Source organism: Rhinoderma darwinii, chromosome 3 (assembly GCF_050947455.1).
Source record: "Rhinoderma darwinii isolate aRhiDar2 chromosome 3, aRhiDar2.hap1, whole genome shotgun sequence".
In the NCBI taxonomy this organism is placed as follows: domain Eukaryota; kingdom Metazoa; phylum Chordata; class Amphibia; order Anura; family Rhinodermatidae; genus Rhinoderma; species Rhinoderma darwinii.
Window position 1 is genome coordinate 205,091,365 of NC_134689.1, and position 21,456 is coordinate 205,112,820.

Sequence of the window (21,456 nt, forward strand, 5' to 3'; positions counted from 1 at the left end):
GACAAAGCCTCTTTAAAGTTGATGTGTTGGAAGCAGGAAATATGAGCAAGTGTAAGGATCTGACTGACTGACAGGGGCCACATTGTGATGGCTAGACAACTGGGTCAGGGGAGCTCCAAGTGGTCCCATGAAGGACGACTAGTGAACGTTCAAAAGGGTCATGGGAGCACAAGGCTCATTCATCCATGTGTGCCGGAAAGCTAACCCATCTGGTCTGGTCCCACAGAAGAGCTACTGTAGCACAAATTGCTCAATAAGTTACTTCTGGCAATGCTAGAAAGGTGTCAGAACACACAGTACATCACAGCTTGCTTTGTTTGGGGCTGCGTAGCCGAAGACCGGTCAAAGTGCTCATGCTGACCGTTGTCCACCGGCAAAAACTCCTACAATGCGCATGTGAGCATTTAGAAGTGGACCATGGAGGCATTGGGAAAAAGAGTGGCCTTGTCTGATGAATCACCTTTTCTTTTACATCATGTGGTTGGCCAGGTGCGTAAGAGTTAGAACCGTTATTCATTATGGGAAGAAAGCAAGCCGGCGATGGCAATGTTTTGCTAGAAAAACGTGAGTCCTGGCATTCGTGTGGATGTTACTTTGACATGTCCCACTTCCCTAAACATTGTTGCAGACCAAGAGCAACTATTCATGGCAACTGTACTCCTTATTAGCAGTGACCTCAGCAGGATAATGCACCCTGCCACACTGAAAAAATTTGTTCTACAGTGGTTTGAGGAACATTCAAGGGGTTGACTTGGCCTCCAAATACCTAAAATCTCATTTTGATGAAGCATCTGTGGAATGCGCTGGAAAAACAAGTTCAATCTGTGGAAGCCCCACTGCACAAATTACAGGACTTAAAGGACCTGCCTCTAACATCTTTTACCAAATACCATAGGGCACCTTCAGAGGTCTAGATGAGTCCATGACTTGACGGACCAGTGCTGTTTTAATAGGAAGAGGGGGAGTTGCACAATATAAGGCAGGTCGTTTTATTGTTATGGCTGATTGGTGTATATATACTGTATATATGTGTTACGCATAAATACTAAACTTTCCAGGTCTCCCTTCAAAAGTATTCTCTGAAACTACTGAGGACTGGGAGGATCTTCCGTTTTCTATAGGTTTCGTTTTCATGGGTACTCGATCCTTTTCCCTAGTACCATCATGGGTTCAAGAATATCCCATTACCAGTAGAAGTAATTTTCATTTCAACTTTTCTTTATTTGCTCTATGCTAGTGTTTTTTGTTTTTTTTTGGTCTTGTTTTTTTTACCCTGATATCTTTACCGATGCATTTTCATTGTTTAAAAAATGCAATAAGAATGTGAAGGGGGGACAAAAATCTTTCTTTTATTACTAATTCAAATATAAGTTGGGCGCTGTGAGTTTGGGGCAAATGGGTGGATCATGTGAAGTAAGCATGGAGCATTACGTAATGCAATCCAGTTGTTGTAAATACAAAAAAAAAAAAACTTCTATTTAATGTAAGCAACTTTTTTTTCTATGGATATTGTGTCGCTATTACGGCATTCAGGCTAGCTTAACACAGACGAGGTTCAACTTAGAATACTATTGAACCCTATGGTGGGGTCCGGGTTTTTCGGTCCTAATATGGACGCTAAAATAAAGCCATATTATGGCTTTCTGAATGAGGGCTACGTTGCTCTTTGATTCGACCCTTCGGTCTGTAGCCTGCTGTCGGATTATATGGGAAATTTCTGGAAATTTGAATTGCAGCTGTTCTGTAGATTTTTCTGGCTCTTGCGGCTAACAAGATTTATTTCAGTAATAATATTATATCAAGGTATTGTTGTTTCACTAATGTATAATGCAAAGTACCTCCAGACTAGAGCAACACTTGCATACATATAAGCGGTTATTGAAATTAGTGTTCTCATTACTATTATAATTTTTTTTATTAAGTAGTGTGGTATTGTAAAGTTGAGTGATGCTTGAGTTTTTAACACAATTATTTCTTCCTTTCAGCAAAATACTCCATTATTTTTTATGTTTATAGTTCAAGGCGCACAACATATAGTAGTCACTGTATTTTTCTTGCTCAACAGCAGATGGCGCTTTAACACTGGCTATATTGTGATATTTTCTTTAGTCTGAGTCCAATTATTTTTACTTTTTTCTTAATTTTCTTTTTTATATTTAACAAATAGTTTGTATTTTCTTCCCTGGTGAAAAAGTACAAAGATACCTTTTCTCTATTTGGTATCCACTTCTGTGCTTGGCTCTAAAAACAGCATCAAATACTGCGTGTAGGAATCCAGCCTAAATGAAACTAAAGCACACCTTCATATAGAGTGCTGTATAACATACACCCTAAGGCTGGGTTCACACGACCTATTTTCAGGCGTAAACGAGGCATATTATGCCTTGATTTACGCCTGAAAATAGGGCTACAATACGTCGGCAAACATCTGCCCATTCATTTGAATGGGTTTGCCGACGTACTGTGCAGACGACCTGTAATTTACGCATCGTCGTTTGACAGCTGTCAAACGACGACGCGTAAATTGACTGCCTCGGCAAAGAAGTGCAGGACACTTCTTTGCAACGTAATTTGAGCCGTTCTTCATTGAACTCAATGAAGAGCAGCTCAAGATTTACGAGCGTCACAGACGCCTCGCATAATACGAGGAGGAGCTTTTACGGCTGAAACGAAAACAGTGTCATTTCAGCCGTAAAAGCCTCTCACCGTGTGCACATACCCTTAATGTTCATAGCTTAGACTTCTTGTAAACTGTTTTTTGTAATGATTCTTAAAGTTGTTTGGTAGCGTAAATTAAAAAAATTAAAAAAAATGGACTTCCCATTATTAACTTTTTTTATTTGCTTAACTTCTACATTGTATTAATATATCTTTTAGGTGTTCTTCAGATGATGCAGACTCGTATTGGAGCACTGCAAAGTGCAATTGATAGGTAAGTGTCATTGTCTTGTATTAATAATAAATTGACTACCAAATATTGTATATTGAACAACCGGTTTTGTCCTTTCCAGAATCAGAACGAAGATTGTTGATCCATATAACAAAATTGTATCTCGCACTGCACAGCTGGCACGTCTGCAAGTAAGTACATGAGAACTGAAGCTTTTTTTTTAAGCTGGCCATACACATTAGACAGAAAGTAGATTGCTAATATCTGTTCAGTCGTATTCTTCATATAAGTTTTTTTGCAGGTGGAAAAATCTGCCTCAAAATTCCTGAAGGAATTTAACTTGCCTGCACACTCCTTTCCGCGTCTTTTGCGGCATTTTTTTGCTGCATTTTTCGGCCGCGGGCAAAAACGCTGTTAAAACCGCTTTCTCTGCCTCCCATTGATGTCAATGGGAGATCAGAAACGGAAACACCTGAAGAAAGGGCATGACGCTTCTTTCTCCCGCGAGCGTGTTCTCCGCTCGCAGAAAAAAATGCCTCTGCCTCCCATTGAAATCAATGGGATGCATTTTTGGAAGTTTTATTTGCTGCGGTTTCCGCGTCAAAAACAGCGTAAAAAACTTTGTGAACTAGGCCTTGGTGTTAGTCATACACAGCAACAATGCAGATAGTATGGTTGAAAAAGACATATGTCATTCAGGTTCATCCAGGGGAGGGCAGAGTGATATGAGTAAGTAGAGAGAGAGGAAAAACAACACTTGTAGATCTCACTTTACCCCTCTTGAACCAGGGGAAGGCAAAAGAAAACCATAAAGCATGAGCAAAACTCTATTTAAAGGGGATCTCCATGCCCTTATTAATTTTGTTGTTCTTCTTTTATACATTTCCAACTCCAGGGCTTCCTTTCTATGAACTGGGGCCCAGAACTGAACCGCATATTCTAGATGAGGCCTCACTAATGCTTTTGTTATTTAGATATCGGTGGCGTTATAGTTGGTGCCCAATATTTAAATAACCCCCTGAACTCTCATTGGGGCGTGTAATTGGCAAGCCATGGACAGTGTCACAGCAAGAGCTGGAGATAGTAGAGCGACAGTGTGTGCGCACGCGCACAGCTCTGACGCCACCACGGAACAGAAGAGAAGAAGAATGTGAATGCAGCGGCATTGGAGCTGCGCACGCATGCTCTCACTCACTCTTCAGCTCTCGGCAGACAAGGACAAGATTGTGTGATCTCTCGCCAGAGATCAGTTTTGTTCAGCTTGTCTGCCGAGAGCTGAAGAGTGAGAGTGTGCGTGCTCATGCTTGCACAGCTGTGAGTCGCGCACACGCTCTCCTCTCTCCAGCTCTTGCTGCGACACTGTCCATAGCTGATTGGACAGTGTCACAGCGATGTTACATGCCCCTTGCCAATTACACACCCCATTGGCAGTTCAGGAGATTATTTAAATATCGGACGCCAAATATAACGGCACTGATATCTAAATAACGGAGGAAGATAGGAAATAAATGTAAAGTGCCCTATTTGTACTTCCCTGCCTATTACATGCTGCACATGTATGGGCAGGTGAAAGGTTCTCTTTAAAAGCAGCTGATTGACATTGCATGCTGTTATTTAGTTTATGATCTACAAGTACACCCAGATCCTTCTCAATAAGTGACTCTCCCAGTCTTACTCCCTTTTTATTAGTTTTGCATCCTTTTACACGTATCCGCATTCATTATTATCAAATGGATGCACAAACGGAACAGTGTAAACAGATAAGGGGGTGCGGCACTCACCAGAGCGCAGCAGCCCCTTCAATCAACAGGGGTGCCAAAATTGATGTCTGACCCTAAGCGTAGGCCATTTATTTTAAGAAACTGGAAAACTTTTTTACGGATTCTGCTCATTTCGGGCCTTTAGGGTGCAGCAATTTAAGTTTTTTCATTGTTGCATTCCAAGGGCCATAATTATTTTTATTTTCTCATGACCATGCTGTATTTTTTGGCCGGACACATTTTTTTCGTGTGGTTACAAATAATTTATTGATTTAAGTTTTTAATTTCTTTTTTTTAAAGCTAGAAAGAGGTAGGATTTACGCTTTTTACCATGCGGTATACATGTCATGCAAACTTATTTTTACGGCTCCTTGCTATTGCGGCGACACCAGAAAGTTATAGTATAGAACCTATTGCTTGACTGTTTTTAAAAGCAGTTTTCATTTTTTAATGTTATTCAGTTAGCCATTATTGTTGCGGCAATACCTTATTTTGTTATGACTTACTATTTCTACTAAATAGCATTTCTTAGGTATTTTATTATTCTAGACGATTTATTATTGATATTATTATTACTACACTGTATAAACTTTTTACGATTATGGTATGGGAAGGGGTTAAAGACATTTTCCATAGACTATATGTATACACCTAAAGAATAATGGAGCAAAGCACCAAGGTTCTAGAGAAAATATCAAAAATCTTTATTAACACGTACAACACCGTTAAAAAAAAATCCCACAATGGATAAAGCGATATCACTGAATGAAATATACAGAAACCGCATGTCCAAGGCAACTAGTAGTTGCATATGCCAGATATGTAATAAATAATCACAAAAAGTTTCAAAAGTATTTTACAGGGGCATAAGTAAAAGGTTACATGCAAATAACATATGTCCAGTAGCAAATCCAACAAATGATGTACCGTGCCTCAATACATACCCTTCTGTATAGTACAAGCCGGGATGGCGCCAACCGCTGATACCAGTTATGTTTTAGAGTTTTTTTACGTTACTTTTGGGGAAAATTGGAAAAGGTTTTTTTAAAAAAAAAAATATATTTTTTGGTATATTAAAAAAATAATCTTTTATTTGTACAATTTTTTTTTTCCATTAGTCCCCCTAGGGGACTTGAAGGTGTCAGACGCTCCATATAACCCGCCTCCCCAATGACGTACAAATACAATGGATGGTCGTACAGGGCTTAAAGCATCAATTTATTTTTGCTTTCCCGTCTAATCTTACATCGTTCATGGAGACACTTGGGTAGAACACTGGGCGGTATCGTTGAAAAGGAAACCATATGATCCGCGAAGGAGTCTTGTGCATGGGTCCTACTAATTATAATAGGACCACTACATTAAACTCCTCATACATTGTACTGTTGCCTCAACTGCCTAAGTTTCTCGGTGCCTGATGTAAGAGTGACAGTCTTCAAAATGTGGTTGCATTTTATGTGGACTCTGACGCCTGACGTTTTACTTTCATACATTGTGTATGTGCCTCACCACACAGAAGCCTAATGGGAAGGGGGTTATAAGCGGGAAGTGATTGATCTGTGACCCATCATATTGCATACAGAGCAAACGTACTCCCTTGTTTATTGGCTGAAAACTCTTTTTAGTTTTTACTAGTTTCAAATAATTTTTTTGTTCATTTTGAAAATGTCTTTTTTTTTTTTCTGTGAGGGGATGACGAGGAGCGGTATATATATTACATCACGAGTAGCGGTATATATACTACATCACGAGGAGCGGTGTATATATACTACATCACCCATTGATTTGTTTTTGGGCTGGAAAGTCCAGTAAATGGGGCTTAATTGTCATGATTTTGAATTCAATCTATATTGCTGATGGAAGCTTTCACATCTGTTCTAATTTTCAGTCTGCTTGTGATTTGCTTCGGAGAATTATACGTATCTTGTATCTCAGCAAAAGACTTCAAGGTCAACTGCAGGGTGGTAGCAGAGAGATTACTAAAGCTGCTCAGAGTTTAAATGAGCTGGGTAAGTTCACGTTTCACTTTTTGCTTCTATTTAAGCAACATGAACGAAGACATGTGTCTCCCAGTTCTGTTAAAGTAGTATACCAACATCGACATTCATATTGAAAGGAATCCCTTATGGGCCAATGTATATTACATCAAATGCAGAACATTGAAGCCAGAGGGAGTGCTGGAAGTGTCTATTGCTCTTGTGCATATTGTGCACGGACTGTTGACTTGGTCTAATGTACACCCAGTAGAAGGACTGCTGGGACATATTGTAGAGAAAGGACGCTGAGAAGAGTAAAAACTATTTTATACTTACGGTATGTTTCAAAGATGCTGTTTTTTACGTTTGCTGACTATATAGTAAATTATGGAACTTCAATGGTATTTTGAATTTCACTTCTAAGTCTAGGATGGTGCACAGACTTTTAAGTTATTTTGAGTTTTAAGGTGCTTTTTTCTGAACCCTCTGTCTTCATGTGCTGAATAAAGTATGGTAAGGCCCCATGCACAAGACTGTGCCTGTAATCATGGTTCGTAATTGCGGGCACGGCTGCCCACAGACAGTTGTACGTATTTACGGGCCGTGCTCCCATTATAAAGCATGGGAGCACATTCCGTAAAATAAAAAAATAGGACATGTCTAATGTGACCGAAAGTTTCTACGCCACAGACACCTTCACGTAAATATACGGGAAGGTGTCCGTCGGCCATAGAAACGAATGGGTCTGTAATTACAGACCGTAATTACTGTCCGTAATTACGGGAGATTTTACGGTCGTGTGCATGGGGCCTAAGTGTTCATATTTGCCTGATGAGTTGAATAGATTAGCGGTTTACCAGTAGTAACTGTTCTAATTCTGCTCGCTGTGGATTGAAGCAGGCAGAAACATTGTCATATATTTTTGTTCAAGGGGTTATCAGAGATTATGAAAAATACAGAACCTGTTTGTGTCTTACTGGTCACCAGATGATGTAACCATAGCTCAGAAGTATTATTTTTCATTATCTTGCCCAGTTCTGTGCAGTAATGCTGTTTTGATGCTGGCAGGGCTTTCTGTGGACGGGATTATATGTAAGGGACTACAGTTCCCATGATTCCTTTCCCTTATCACAGACATTGCCTCTATTTACAGCTGCCTGCATGCCCCTCTATTACAAGGTGTAAGGTAGTGCTGTAATTACTCACTGTCTTCACACACAACACAAATCTGTGAAACTTGATCCCTCCAGAGACCTGGGGGTGGGGGGGGGGGGGGGCATGGAGCAATGGAGATAAGAGGCATGTGATGTGTGAAGTCGTGCTACAGGAAGGGGGAGAAGGGAGATAAGGACATGTTCAAAATGCTAAACGTCACTCGAACAGGAAATAAATACCAGGAGCATTGTCATGTGACTACATGTGGGACTGGCTTACAGAGGCATTTCAGCTACAGACTGTACATTCGTAAATGATAAATTTTTCTACAGTTTAATCCTCTGCGCACAATTTATAAGGACTGGATAACCCTTTTAAATGCTGGTTCCTTGTTCTTTGGTAAGTTATGTTATAGAGACTGCTTGTCACAGTATGTTTTATGCATTTTCTTGAACATGTAATATTTAACTGTGAACAAACACTAAATGTTTATTGTATACCTTACTTATAAGTTGTGAATGAATAAATTTGCATACCTTTCTGCAACCCAACGAGGTTTGTAGGAAATGCACTTATAACAGCAAATGAAAGTTACTCCAATTTTCATCTGTGTGGTTTATGTGGTAGTCACATACGTGCGTGGGGAGGGCGTTTTCTGTAATTTCTTTGGTTAACTTGGGCATTTTTGTCATTTAGTCATAATAATATATCAAAAAGTGGTTTATAATCTTCAGTTGTGAGTTTATAGTAAAATGAAGACAAATTATTTGAATGTCCTGTTTTTGCATTTACAACACTGACTATTCATTGTTCTGAATTTTGTACAAAGTCTCTTGGCATTCTCTGAAATTGAGTTAAACATCACGTGTTTCTTTTTTGAGGGTTTACTGTTGGTCTTTTAAACATAAAATGAATTGCATCTGTTGTTTTGGAGCTGTTACTCAGTTATTGCTCATTGGGTAGGTGTCAATGATGGATTCATCTCTACTGCTGAGTTTTATAGACACACATTGCATAAATGATAAATTGCCATGGTGATAAGAAACCAAAATATGTTCACGGAGGTGATGCATAATGAAATCGTATCTCACCATGTTTTCACACTTGACATCTATTACACTCCGATATATTAAGGTAGTGCCCTAAAACAATTGTTTGCCACTCTACTGTATATGGTATACTTAAAAATGTATTGGCTTTTTTTTTTATCAATGGAAAACATTGACATGTTTAGTGTTAAAAGCACGGGGCAATAAAATCACTGCTTAATGGCTACCACTAATTCTTTTTTTTACCATCCAACCAGCTGTAGAAGTGAAGCAGTTGTAGTCCAAAATCTATATGTGGAGGAAATGGAATTTATTTTGCTTATCTTAAAATAATCTTGGCTACTGTGATGTAGATTATTATATAGATGAATCGGTCATTATTCCTGCATTAATTATACTGGAGCATTGTGACTGTATGTTGGGCACTACTTCTAGCAACTCCTTTTACTGTTATTATATTTTTGTTATTGTTATTTCTCGGTTTGTTCTACCTTTGAAAGCTTTAATTCTGAGTGCTATGCAGTGTAAATAGGGTACACTGCTTCCATATCCTGGTTCTTGTGATTACATTGCAAGGCAAAGCCCCCTGTCTAAATTATATTATGAAAGATGCCAGAACACTTCAGCTTTCCCTAAATGAAAATGTGCTTGAAAATAATAGTGCGGCAAATGTGAAAATGTTTTACATAAACCCTAATAAACGATTTTTGGCTGTGGTTATAGCTGTTTAACCAACCAACTGCTCAAATTCCAAACATTACTCTTGTCATTAAAGGGACTGTCCCAGCTAGACCAACCCTGTGTCTATGCCCTATCCGACCCATGCCATAGATGGTTGACACCCCCCAACTCCCCCAAAGTCAGTGCAGATGACCTCAACAATGAGCTCTGAAGCGCTATGTATATGCAGCCATCTGTATCTTCTCTTGTTGATATTATCTTGATGTCAGGGTTTCAGTTTCAGATTTAACGGCTCCCTGCTCTGTTTACTTATTCCGATTCAGTGACGTAAAAAGTCTATTGCATCGGAATAAAGCCTGTTCGTGACCGACGAAAAAACACTATGGGGCGGTCACTAACTGGTTAAAGGGAATGCGTCGCTAGAATTTTTTTTTTTCTTTCACTTGACCGATGTTTATATAACTAATTACACGTTGTTTTAATGTTTTTTCTTTTTTCACAAGTCAGAAAATATTATAAATTTAGATTCTAAATTATAATATTTCCATGTGCTGGTCACTAGAGGGAGCAGTTCCCAAAATTGCAGCTTGGTCACTGTGGTAAAGCAACCTCATTGACTTCTGCTGCAAATTTGGGATGGACATACTGTCCTCTAGTGTGCCTCACTCAATCCCCTCTCCCTTCTTCTTGCTAGTGCCGGGCGGGGGAGGGGGTTGAATGTCTTCAAACCGCCTACACTGTGCATCGGCAGTTTCTGAGTGACTTCTTAGATACATGGCCCATGTCTGATCCTGTCAGATGGGACCTGTATCTAAGCTTACCACCAAGCTTATCCCCCAAACACAGTCACTCATCAGACACCACCATAAGTTACCTGCTGCCGCCGACTCTTCTTACTAAGGTCCTGCCGCCTCCGCTCCTCTTCCTTGCACCTCTACTTCGTTGAAGCTATTGCCGGAAGCCGCGGCCGGAAGTCGTCATCTTACTGTCCGGCAGCGGCTTCCGTTTCACAGGAAAATGGTGCCGGATTTCTCTCTAGGAATGAGCTTCTTTGTGTTATTGGTGTGAACTGCGCATGACAGAGCATGCGCAGTTCACTTACAGATGGCACAAGCTTCAGAGAATGGAGCGGCTCCCATTCGCATTCTCTATGGCATTGTATGTGCCGTATAGCATCTTAGTATGTGTCGTTAATCGACACATAAACAGATGGAAAAATGGATGTCAGCCCCCATAGAGAACGAAAAGTTTGAATAAATAAAAAAGTTTTAGGTGACAACATAAATAAAATATTTATTAGTTTCAATGATATAAAAAGCAATAAAATTACTAAATGAAAAAAAAAACATGACCCCTTTCCTTTTAAGGGGAGAGTCAGGTTACATGTTTCATAGGGTAACAAGATGATCTTGTTTCTTTGTCTATGTAAATCATGGTGATCTTGTGTCTATGTCTATGTAAATGCAAATTTTGATGGAAGAAACTCCTCTCACAGACTGGAATAGTAAACATGCAATACACCTCTTCTATAAAGGCCCATTACAAGAAGTAGGGCATCTTATATAATACATTCTGATTCCAAATTTCACGTAATGACATTCTACAATCTCATTTCTGGAACAGCATACATAAATAATTTGGTAAGAAAAGTGCAGTTTAGACAATAGCTTTTGAATGGAAGGCATACTGAAGATGGGAGTAGACGAGTCTTGCCAATTTATGTACAACAAAACATTTTTTTTTTACCAAGATCTGTACTATTTAGAGAAAGTTTGGCTCCACGATATGTAGGAAATCCAGTTCTTTCAGAATAAATTTATCCATGACTGGGAAATTTCTCCAAGTTTCATAATGTGGTCTACTTTGTGGATTCACTGCAAGATTGGAGCTGCTTCTGTGGAATCCCACTAAAGCTGGCCATAGACGTAAAGACTATGGTTAACAATCCAAGCCGTTTTATCATCGGTCATTCAGGATAGTAGTTTTTTTCTATGGTGCCAAAACAAACCGTTCTGGCCGATTGAAATCTGCCCCAGCAGCTTGTAAACCCTATGATTGTAGCTACAGATGAGTGAATTGTTTCCGACCGTAGAATCAAATCACCTGTTGTTCATCACCTGTTATTACCAAAAGCTGATCACAAACATGGCAAATGAGATTGCTTAATGTTTCCTAATGGCCAATGAATAAAAAACCAATTTGCAAAACTCAAATCAGGTTGTAGTATCTACTATTGTCCAAGGAAACAACGTGATCTCATGCCAAAGCACAATATTTCCAAATACAAACAATTTTCTGCCAACTTTTCATGTAAAACCGTTTAATAGCATACTGTGTGAGTTGCTTCACATTAGACCTAAACCTGCAGATGCTCCACTCCTTTTTTTTCTCAGCCTTGTCATAGGAACATTGTGTGGATACAAATCACCACTCAAATCATTGTTCACAATTCACATCTTAAACTGGTTGAACATTGGTACTTCTATAACGAAATTGATGTCGATAGAGATTTGAATCCATACTTTGTTCTTGTGACAAGGCAAAACAAAGTGCAGGCGTAAAGTGATATGATGGGGATGTAGAATGTTAAAATCTGTTTTAACATTGATCATATACATTTAATGGCCTTTGATATACTTTTTCTGGTAGCTCTTTAAATACCTTGACGATTGCTTTTATTTATGTATAATGGACTTTGACGGGCCGGTGACAAACTGCGACAAAGCACAGTATGCAAGAAGACAGAATGAGCAATTACTTGCCCTCTGTATTCTGTCTATTAATTGTAATTGGAACATTTAACCATTGCAATGCAGTGTTAATACAAAAAATAATGAGTTGACCTGCTATGTCTTCTCATTTTGTAACGGTATTCCTCTATACCTGTATATAGTATGTGATCTCTACATGCCTTGCCATTAGAAGATTACTGAGTGGAATACGTTCTGGCTCCACTACCCCCATCATTTACACTAGCTATTCTCCTCAATCTGTGGAGGTGGTGTAATATTAAAACGAATCATTTCAATTATTTTCTCAATTTTAATAACATGAAGAAAATGGTTATTAATTACACACATTGGCATTTAGGGATTTTTTTTTGTACATTAATTCTATCGTAGGCAGCAAGAATCCCTATATAATGGCCTGCTTGTATTTGTACATACATGTTGTACACAGTCGAGTCCCATTATTATGACCACCAGCTGATATCCAGAGTAACCGGCATGTGTAGCACGGACAGCAGCTAGACGGGCTCGGAGTGACTCAATAAGGTGCTGGTGGGTTGCCTCCGGTATCTGGAGCCATGCTGACTGCAGTGCATCCCACATTTGCTGGAGGGTGCGTGGGGATGATCTATAGAGCAAACAGGAGGATCGGTCCCACAGAGGCTCAATTAGGTTCAAGTCTGGCGAATTAGGGGGCCAGGGAAGTGCTTGGAAGTCTTGGTCGTGCTCTTCCAACCACTGCCAGACATTTCTAGGCATGTGACATGTCGCATTCTCTTGCTAGAAGATTCCAACTCCTCCAGGGAAGACAAACAGCATGTATGGGTGGACGTGATCTACAACGATGGATTCATACTCAAATCGGTTCAAAGTGCCTTCCGCATAGATGAGTTGGCCCAGAGAATGCCATGTAATAATTCCCCAGACCATAACGCTGCTGCCACCACCAGCTTTTGTTCTTCCAGCAACAGTTGCAGGGTGTTTGTTCTCTGTTTCTCGCCTAACACGCCAAAATCCATCCGTTCGATTTAAGCAAAAAACGTGACTCATTGGAGAAGGCAACCCTTTGCCAATAATCGGTGGTCAAATTCCGATACTGCCGTGCAAACTGAAACCTATTTTCCCAATGCACCTTTGTTCACATAGGAGCAGTTACCAGACGTCTGCTTCGGAGCCCCATATGCAGTAGGGTTTGCTGAACTGTTGTTAAAGACACGCGTCTGGTAGCCCCCTGGTTGATTTTCACGGTGAGCAGCTCAACTGTAGCGTGTCATTTGATCCTCGCACACCTTCGTAGCCGATGTTCAAATCTAACATCAATGGCATGTGGTCCTCTGCAGTCTCCACGTCGGTTATTTCCAATGGTTCCATTTGTCCACTCACGATATACTTTCAGCACAGCAGCACGCGAACAGCTCACAAACTGCGCTGTTTGAGAAATACTGCCACCGTTGGCCTGAAAGCTAATAATCATCCCTTTTTGAAACTCTGATAAATCGCCCCTTTTACCTATGGCAACAACGAGTGATATGTGTTCAAACCGTTTAGAGCTGATGCTGTGCTCCGGAAATCCAGCGATAGTAAACCCCTTAAGTCACTCACTAAATATGGACAGTGACATCAGGAGCAGTGCTGGAGTCCCGAGCAAAGCGCTAGCTGATGCTCAGCTCGGCTGACTCCAGCAATAGGCAATGTGACAGCCCCTTGTGGCCATGCACTTGGTAAAAAGGCGACACAAACCGCACAGGAAGCAAGCCCTCAGTCACGTGGGGCCGTTTCGGCGCGTCCTCAATATTAGAAAAGCTACAGGATTTCCGGGAACAATAAACCGGGTTTCAACTGCACTATTTAGTAATGCATTTTAAATTTAAAGTATATTAGTAAGTGACTTCTTTTTATATAAAAATATTCATGCAATGCAATTTTTGGTCCCCGGATAACCCCCTTTAAACTGTACCTATTTTATTATGTGCAATATATATATAGAAGTTATATTATCTGTAAAAGGTATTCAGTGAATTTTTTTGATAGAAACACATTTTTCTTGCCATGATCTTTTTCCCACTCTATTTGACACTTCCAAGTGTCTTGAGCAGTTTTAGCTAATTCCCCCCACAATTTGACAACTTTTGAAATACACGCATTCTCTTTACACCTAACAAGGAATGGGTTTTCTGCTTGGTTGCCTCAGCACAATCTGCACAAATCTTCATTGAATATTTCATACAATTATGTTATAATCCAGTAATCTTTCTCATAATTTAACAAGATAACAAGTTTGGAAATATAATTCTTGTGCATTCAATAATGAAGTATATGGCATTTCTTAGATTTCATGTCTTCTATTGCTAGATTTATCTTACAAGGATTGTACAGTATATATGTTTTACAAGTTTTAGTGATATAATGGCTCAGTTCACAGTTTTCTGTTATAAGTTGGGTTAACAACTATTTTTTGGCATGCCAGCTTGTCTTATTTTTATATTTTTAGAGGGCTTTATGGTTTGTTTTTTTTTGTTTCTTTTTATCCATACAATGCATTCCGAAAGTCTTCAGACCATTTAAATTTTTTCACATTTTGTTGTGTTGAGGCCTTGTGCTAAAAAAAATAAAAAAATGGCAAATTTTTCCCCATCATTCTGCACTCCATATCACATAATGACAAAGTGAAGACAGAATGTTTGTAATATTTGCTAATTTATTGAAAAGGAAAAACTAAGCTATTGCAATGACATAAGTATTCAGACCTTTTACTCAGTGCTTAGTTGAAGCACCTCGGGCAGCGTTAACATCCTCCAGTCTTTTTGGGTATGATGCCACAAGGTTTGTACACCTGTTTTTGGGAATTATCTCACATTCTTCTCTGCAGATCCTCTCAAGCTCTATCAGATTGGACGGGGACCGTCAGTGGACAGCCATTTTCAAGTCTCCCCAGAGATGTTCAATTGGGTTCAAGTCAGGGCTCTGGCTGGGCCCCTAAATGAAATTCACAGAGTTGTCCCTAAGCCACTCCTGTGTTGTCTTGACTGTGTGCTCAGGGTCTTTGTCTTGTTTTGTAGGTGAACATTCGGCCCAGTCTGAGGTCCCGAGCACTTTGGATCAGGTTTTCATTAAGAATATCTCTGTACTTTGCTCCATTCAACTTTCCCTCAACCCTGACCAGTCTCCCTGTCCCAGCCGCTGAAAATCAACCCCACAGCATGATGCTGCCACCACTATGCTTTATTGTAGGGATGGTATTGGGCAGGTGATGAGCAGTACCTGGTTTCCTCCAGACATGACTCTTAAATTGAGGCCTAAAAGTTCAATCTTGGTTTCATCAGACCAGAGAATCCTTTAGGTGCTTTTTTGCAATCTCCAGGTGGACTTTCATGTGTCTTTTGCTGAGGAGAGGCTTATTTCTGGCATAAAGCCCAGATTGGTGGAGTGCTGCAATGATGGTTGACCTTCTGGAAGTTTCTCCAATCTGCACACAGGATCTTTGGAGCTCAGCCAGAGTGATAATTGGGTTTTTGGTCTCCTCTCTTACCAAGGCCCTTCTCCCCCGATTACTTAGTTTGGCGAGGCAGCCAGCTCTAGGAAGAGTCCTGGTTGTTCCAAACTATTATGAAGGCCACTGTGCTCTTGGGAACTTTCAGTGCAGCAGACATTTTTTTTTGCACCCTAATCCAGATCTGTGCCCTCACACAATGTCTCTAAACTCTACAGGCAGTTCTTTCCTCCTCATGGCTTGTTTTTTGCTCTGATATGCATTGTCAGCAGTGATACATTATGTTCTATGTTGTCTCCCCTGTGGCGTCTACACAGACGCTCGGCTGCGCATGCGCAGTGTGGCTCGCATCCGGGAGTGCCGCTTGGCGTCTTACGTTGTCATGGTGATGTTTCGCCATGCATCTGACGCGCGGCGCGTCCCGTGTTGTGGGCGTCACTGGGCGTGGGTGCCGAGCGCCGATTTGCACTCATCACAGGTGATTTCAACTTTGTTTTACTCATTTATAAACCCCCTGAGAATCATATCAAACTAGCCTCCTGACGAAGCCGGTCTATCGGGCGAAACGCGCGTCGAGGCGTCTGTTCACCCGTCCAGCTCTTCTGACCCCTCACGCTCCTAAACATGTCTCAGGGTATGTGTTCATTTGGTCTTGCTATGGCAGTTTTTTCTTTTTTTACTATCTGAGCTGCTACACCTTCTGATATACATTGCCTTCTGTGCTAGTACTGCACGTCCTATTACACCTTTTTGATATACATTGGTATCTGCATTATTTCTTGTGCTAGCATTGTACGTTCTATTGGATGCATACCTATTTTGATGCTCCCTTTACTTATCGTACTGGCCTTTATGCATTATTATATGTAGATTGCCATATGCACATTGCTTTTTCTATATCTTATCATATACTGTGTAGTTTTCGTCGGTGTATAGGTTACTATCTCTGTACACGGGAATTTTTTGCCAGCAATATTGTGCCATATGTCACATCATACACCCCTGGGCTTGTGTGTTACTCATTATCATCTGAGCGTGTTGTAGGTCATTAGTGGACGGTTGATTCTGTCGGTCATGGTCTTGTACATCTGACCCTGCTGTTTATGTCTCCGCATTTGTTGTATCATTCCTCTTTTTCCTATCATTGTGTTATTTTGTCATTATATTTAATAAAGATATTTTTTGTACTTTTTATATTGAGTACAATATTTCTTTCAGGGATATGTCCCAATTGGTTCGTTTTTAGGTTTAACTGTTATAGGGGACCCCATTACATGCCATTCAGTTGGTGTGAGGTTTTTGGTTAGGTTGTTGTGATACATTATATAGACAGGGGTTTGTCTTTCCAAATCATGTCCAATCAAATGAATTTTACCACAGGTGGACTACAATCAAGGTGTAGAAACAATTCAATCATGATCTAGAGCAGGGGTGGGGAACCTTTTTTCTGCCAAGGACCATTTGGATATTTATAACATCAATCGTGGGCCATACAAAATTATCAACTTAAAAATGAGCCTTCTATATTTGGTCAAACATTTAATTAACTCACCCCTAATGTGATGGCTGGAATGGCTTCTCTTTTTGGTGAGGAGTGTGATGTTAGCTGGTATTGATGATGTTACTACTGCTTTGGTCAGTCTGGAGCACAGTCGACTTTTAACAATGGTACGTTGAGAAAAGAACTTGCAGCAGTAAGTTGTTCCGACTTACTTAAAGGGGTTTTCCCATCAGGGTCATTTATGACCCATCCACAGGATAGGTCATAAATGTCAGATAGATGCAGGTCACACCTCTGGGACCCGCACCTATCTCTAGAACCGGGCCCCCTAAACCCCGTTCTACCCCTCTGTGTTCTGACTGATTTCCAACCATGAAGAAGAAAACTGCGTAGCTCGCTGAGCTGCGCTGTTTCCATAACTCCCATAGTAGTGAATGGCAGTTACGGAAGCAGCGTAGCATGCGAGTTACGCTATTTCCGTAACTACTATTCAGTCTCATGGGACTTACGGAAACAGCGTAGGTCAGCAAGTTACGCTGTTATCATCTTCAAGGTCGGAAATCACAAGCTTCAGCCAGGACACAAAGAGTTAGGACGATGTTTAGGGGCCCTGTTCTTGAGATAGTTCTGGGACCCGCATCTATCGGACATTTATGACATATCCTGTGGATATATCATAAATGTCTTTGATGAAAAAAGCTCCTTTATGTTACCTGACCACACTTGAAGTAAGTAGGGTGCGCGGACGGAGCCAAGGAGGGAATGACACGGCGGCAGTGGCGGTAAGAATGAGGTTGGGGTGTGCTGTGACAGGAGTGGACCGCCGCCGCCATACTTGTCTCGGTTCGCCCTTCTCCTGCTCCTAAATGTGAGTAGGGCAGACGGAGACAAGGAGGGAATGACACAGTGGCAGTGGCGGTCAGAGTGAGGTTGGGTGGTGCTGTGACAGGAGTGGACCAGTCCAGTCACCTGACCTCACGTCAGGGACGTAAGGTCAGGTGACTGGACTGTGCCGGCCTGCACAGACCTAGCTAAAGGCTCATGGGCCCTGGTGCAAGAATTCAGCTTGGGGCCCCCCTCCTCAATACCACCAGACCCCTGCGCAAGCCTATGCCCAGCTGCCCTGCCCGACAGATCCCATGAATGCCCCCACAGTATGGTGCCCCCACACTGTATAATGCCCCCCAATAGCTGCCCCCACACAGTATTATTTCCCCCATAGCTGAACACCACAGTATAATGCCCCCATAGCTGCTCCCACATTATAATGCCACCATACATGCCCACCACAGTATATTGTCACCCATAGCTGCCACATACAATATAATGCCCCATAGCTGCCCGCCACAGTATATTGCCACCCATAGCTGCCACATAGAGTATAATGCCCCCATAGCTGCCCCATACAGCATAATGCCCCCATACAGTATAATGCCACCATAGCTGTCCCATACAGTACAATGTCCTCCATAACTGCCACTGCGGACAGCGATTCAGCTGGAAGCGGGACCAGCGCTGTCAGCGCTTTGTGGCTTAGGGGCCCGGTTGCCGTTGTGACCGTTGTGGCCCCTATAGCTACACTAGCTCGGGTCAGGTGACTGGACTGATCCACTCTTGGGCCGGCACGCACCGACCTCACTCAGACTGCCGCCGCCGCCATGTTTGGCTTCGGCCGGACCAAATGCCGTATAAGGCCAGCGGGTGCCGGACGGTCCCCACCCCTGATCTAGAGGAATGAGAGGCCCCCATAGTTACATTTCAAGTATCATAGTAAAGGGTCTGAATATGTATGTCCATTCAAAATGTGAGTTTTTCATTTTTAGTAAATTCACAAAAAATTCTAAAATTCTGTATTCACTTTGCCGTTATGGGGTATTGAGTGCAGAATGATGGGGGAAAAACATGATTTTTTTTTAATTTAAGAACAAGACCTCAACATAACAAAATGTGAAAAAAGTGACAGTCTCAAGACTTTCCGAATGCACAGTATATTCTTTTATTTGTGAATTATTAGGAGTACATGATAATCTCCCAAACAACTAACTGCTTTTCTTTTGATCACCCATGATATGGAGTCTTGCAGTTGTAAAGCTGGATGAAGAATGAATTCTCCCTTACTGTATAAGCTATTACACCTTGTTCTGATGTGTCACATAAAGCATAGTGTTCAAGGGAATTGGTTACATCAGTTAGCACATGCTTGTTCCCAGATGGAGGTTTAGTCATTAAATTTGCACTCCAATTGTATTAGTTCTTGGCCGTGTGGCTGCTTGGCTTCAGAAATCTCTGGCTTTTTCAATTTTAATGAAGAATAATTAACACATGCCTACAATGAGCGTCCATAGGTAATACATACATTTTACACATTTTTGTTGAGATTAGATGCAAATAAAAAGTGTCAACAGTCCTGCATAAATACAAATGCACCAGGAATGGATGGCTTCTTCCCAGATGTGTGGCTATGAAATATTCCTAGAGTAGAGGGGTCTCCTGTTCTCACCTACATAACCATAATAATTGACTTTTCACGGTAGTTTGTAAGGTGTCATATTCAGATTTTTAATCCACCGTGGGAATTATTGTAACCGTATCATATTCTTTAAATTAAATATTTAAAAACAAATAGTTTCATATGTCTATGTGGTGTTAGCTATGGCCAGTCAAAAAGTGCTTCCATATTTATTTAAGGTAAATATTATTATTTTTTTCATTTTTATATGTCATTTATGCTGTATGCTTGTGTTGTCAGGAGGATTCAGTTTATTCAAGTGTCAGATCATATTCAATTTCATTAGTTATTTTTTTATAAAATGGCCAAGCAAGCTGCATACAAGCCTTATATCACCAAGCACAATGCCAAGCATCAGATAGGGTGGCGTAAAACACGCCGCCACTGGACTCTGGAGCAGTGGAAACGTGTGCTGTAGAATGACGAATCACTTCTCTATCTGACAGTCTGATGGACTCTGTGTGTGGCGAATGCCCGGAGAACGTTACCTACCTGACTGCATTGTGCCAACTGTAATATTTTGTGGAGGAGGGATAATGCTATGGGATTGTTTTTCAGGGGTTGTCCTAGGCCCCTTAGTTTCAGTGGAGGGAAATCTTAATGCTTCAGCATACCAAGACATTTTGGACAATTGTATGCTGCCAACTTTGTGGGAACAGTTTGGGGAAAAACCTTTTCGATTCCATCATGACTGTGCCCCAGTGCATAAAGCAATGTCCATAGAGGCATGGTTGGGTGAGTTTGGTGTGGAAGAACTTGAGTGGCCTGCAACTCCATATCAATGCCCATGGATTGAGAATGGGATGTCATAAAAGCTCCTGTAGGTATAATGTGTAGGTGTCCCAATACTTTTGTGTGTGTGTATATGTATATATATATATATATATATATACATAATGTGTGACATCCATGAATGTTCTAATACAGCTCTCTTAGAATGCCATATACCAAATCATTGTGGCTTCATAATGTGTAATTGTTGCTACAGATGGATCTACAATCTGTTCTCTACTAGTACCTCGGCTTAAAATAAAAGCTAAATATGCAAATTGAGCCCCGTGATAACGCAAATAAAGGGGAACTGTCAATAAGATAATCATGATTTTATGTGGGTTCAATATTCTTTACCTTTTAGTATTATTATAGATATCATAGCCAGAACTGTTTTGTGCTTTTTGGTTCCCTCACCAGAAATCCATGTAAATGTTGGATGAACTATTAAAAATCACTAAGCTAACATTATCCAGTGTAGCGCATTATATTTTATTACACATACAGTCATACAGTACTACAGTTTATTTTTAGAAAATGTCTAGTTTTATGGTTAACATTGGGAATGAAATGTATGGGACTGTATACATTTTACTGCAGAATACACAGTACATGTTCACATTCAGTCATTTGTATTGTAGTTCTGACCGAAATCTCTGACCCCGGGATCTGTGGCTACAAAGAATGCATCAACTCATCAGTAATATGTACTTGAGGATCCATGTAAGGAAACACTGGACCAGATTCAGAGTTGCCCAGTCTTATGTTAATAAAGCTTACTCATTGTAAAATGAAAGGAAAGGCACCATTCTAAAATACTTTGGGGGAAATTATTAAGGCTGACGTTTCTTATGGCCTGTCCACACGTAACAGATTTTGTGGAATTTAATTCCGCAGCATGTCCATTTATGCTGCGTTTTTGTTGATTTTCTGTTGCGGGCTTTC

General features: G+C 40.7%; 1 protein-coding gene across 2 annotated transcripts in view; it reads left to right on the forward strand.

The window, feature by feature from the left end:
* Nucleotides 1–21,456, forward strand: part of COG5 (component of oligomeric golgi complex 5) — a 383,955-nt gene that overhangs the window by 24,401 nt on the left and 338,098 nt on the right. For both annotated transcript variants that reach the window (XM_075857265.1, XM_075857266.1), the window contains exons 4-6: nucleotides 2,878–2,932; nucleotides 3,012–3,081; nucleotides 6,539–6,659. In XM_075857265.1, coding sequence (XP_075713380.1) covers nucleotides 2,878–2,932; nucleotides 3,012–3,081; nucleotides 6,539–6,659 — 246 coding nt within the window. The remainder of the gene's footprint in view (nucleotides 1–2,877; nucleotides 2,933–3,011; nucleotides 3,082–6,538; nucleotides 6,660–21,456) is intronic.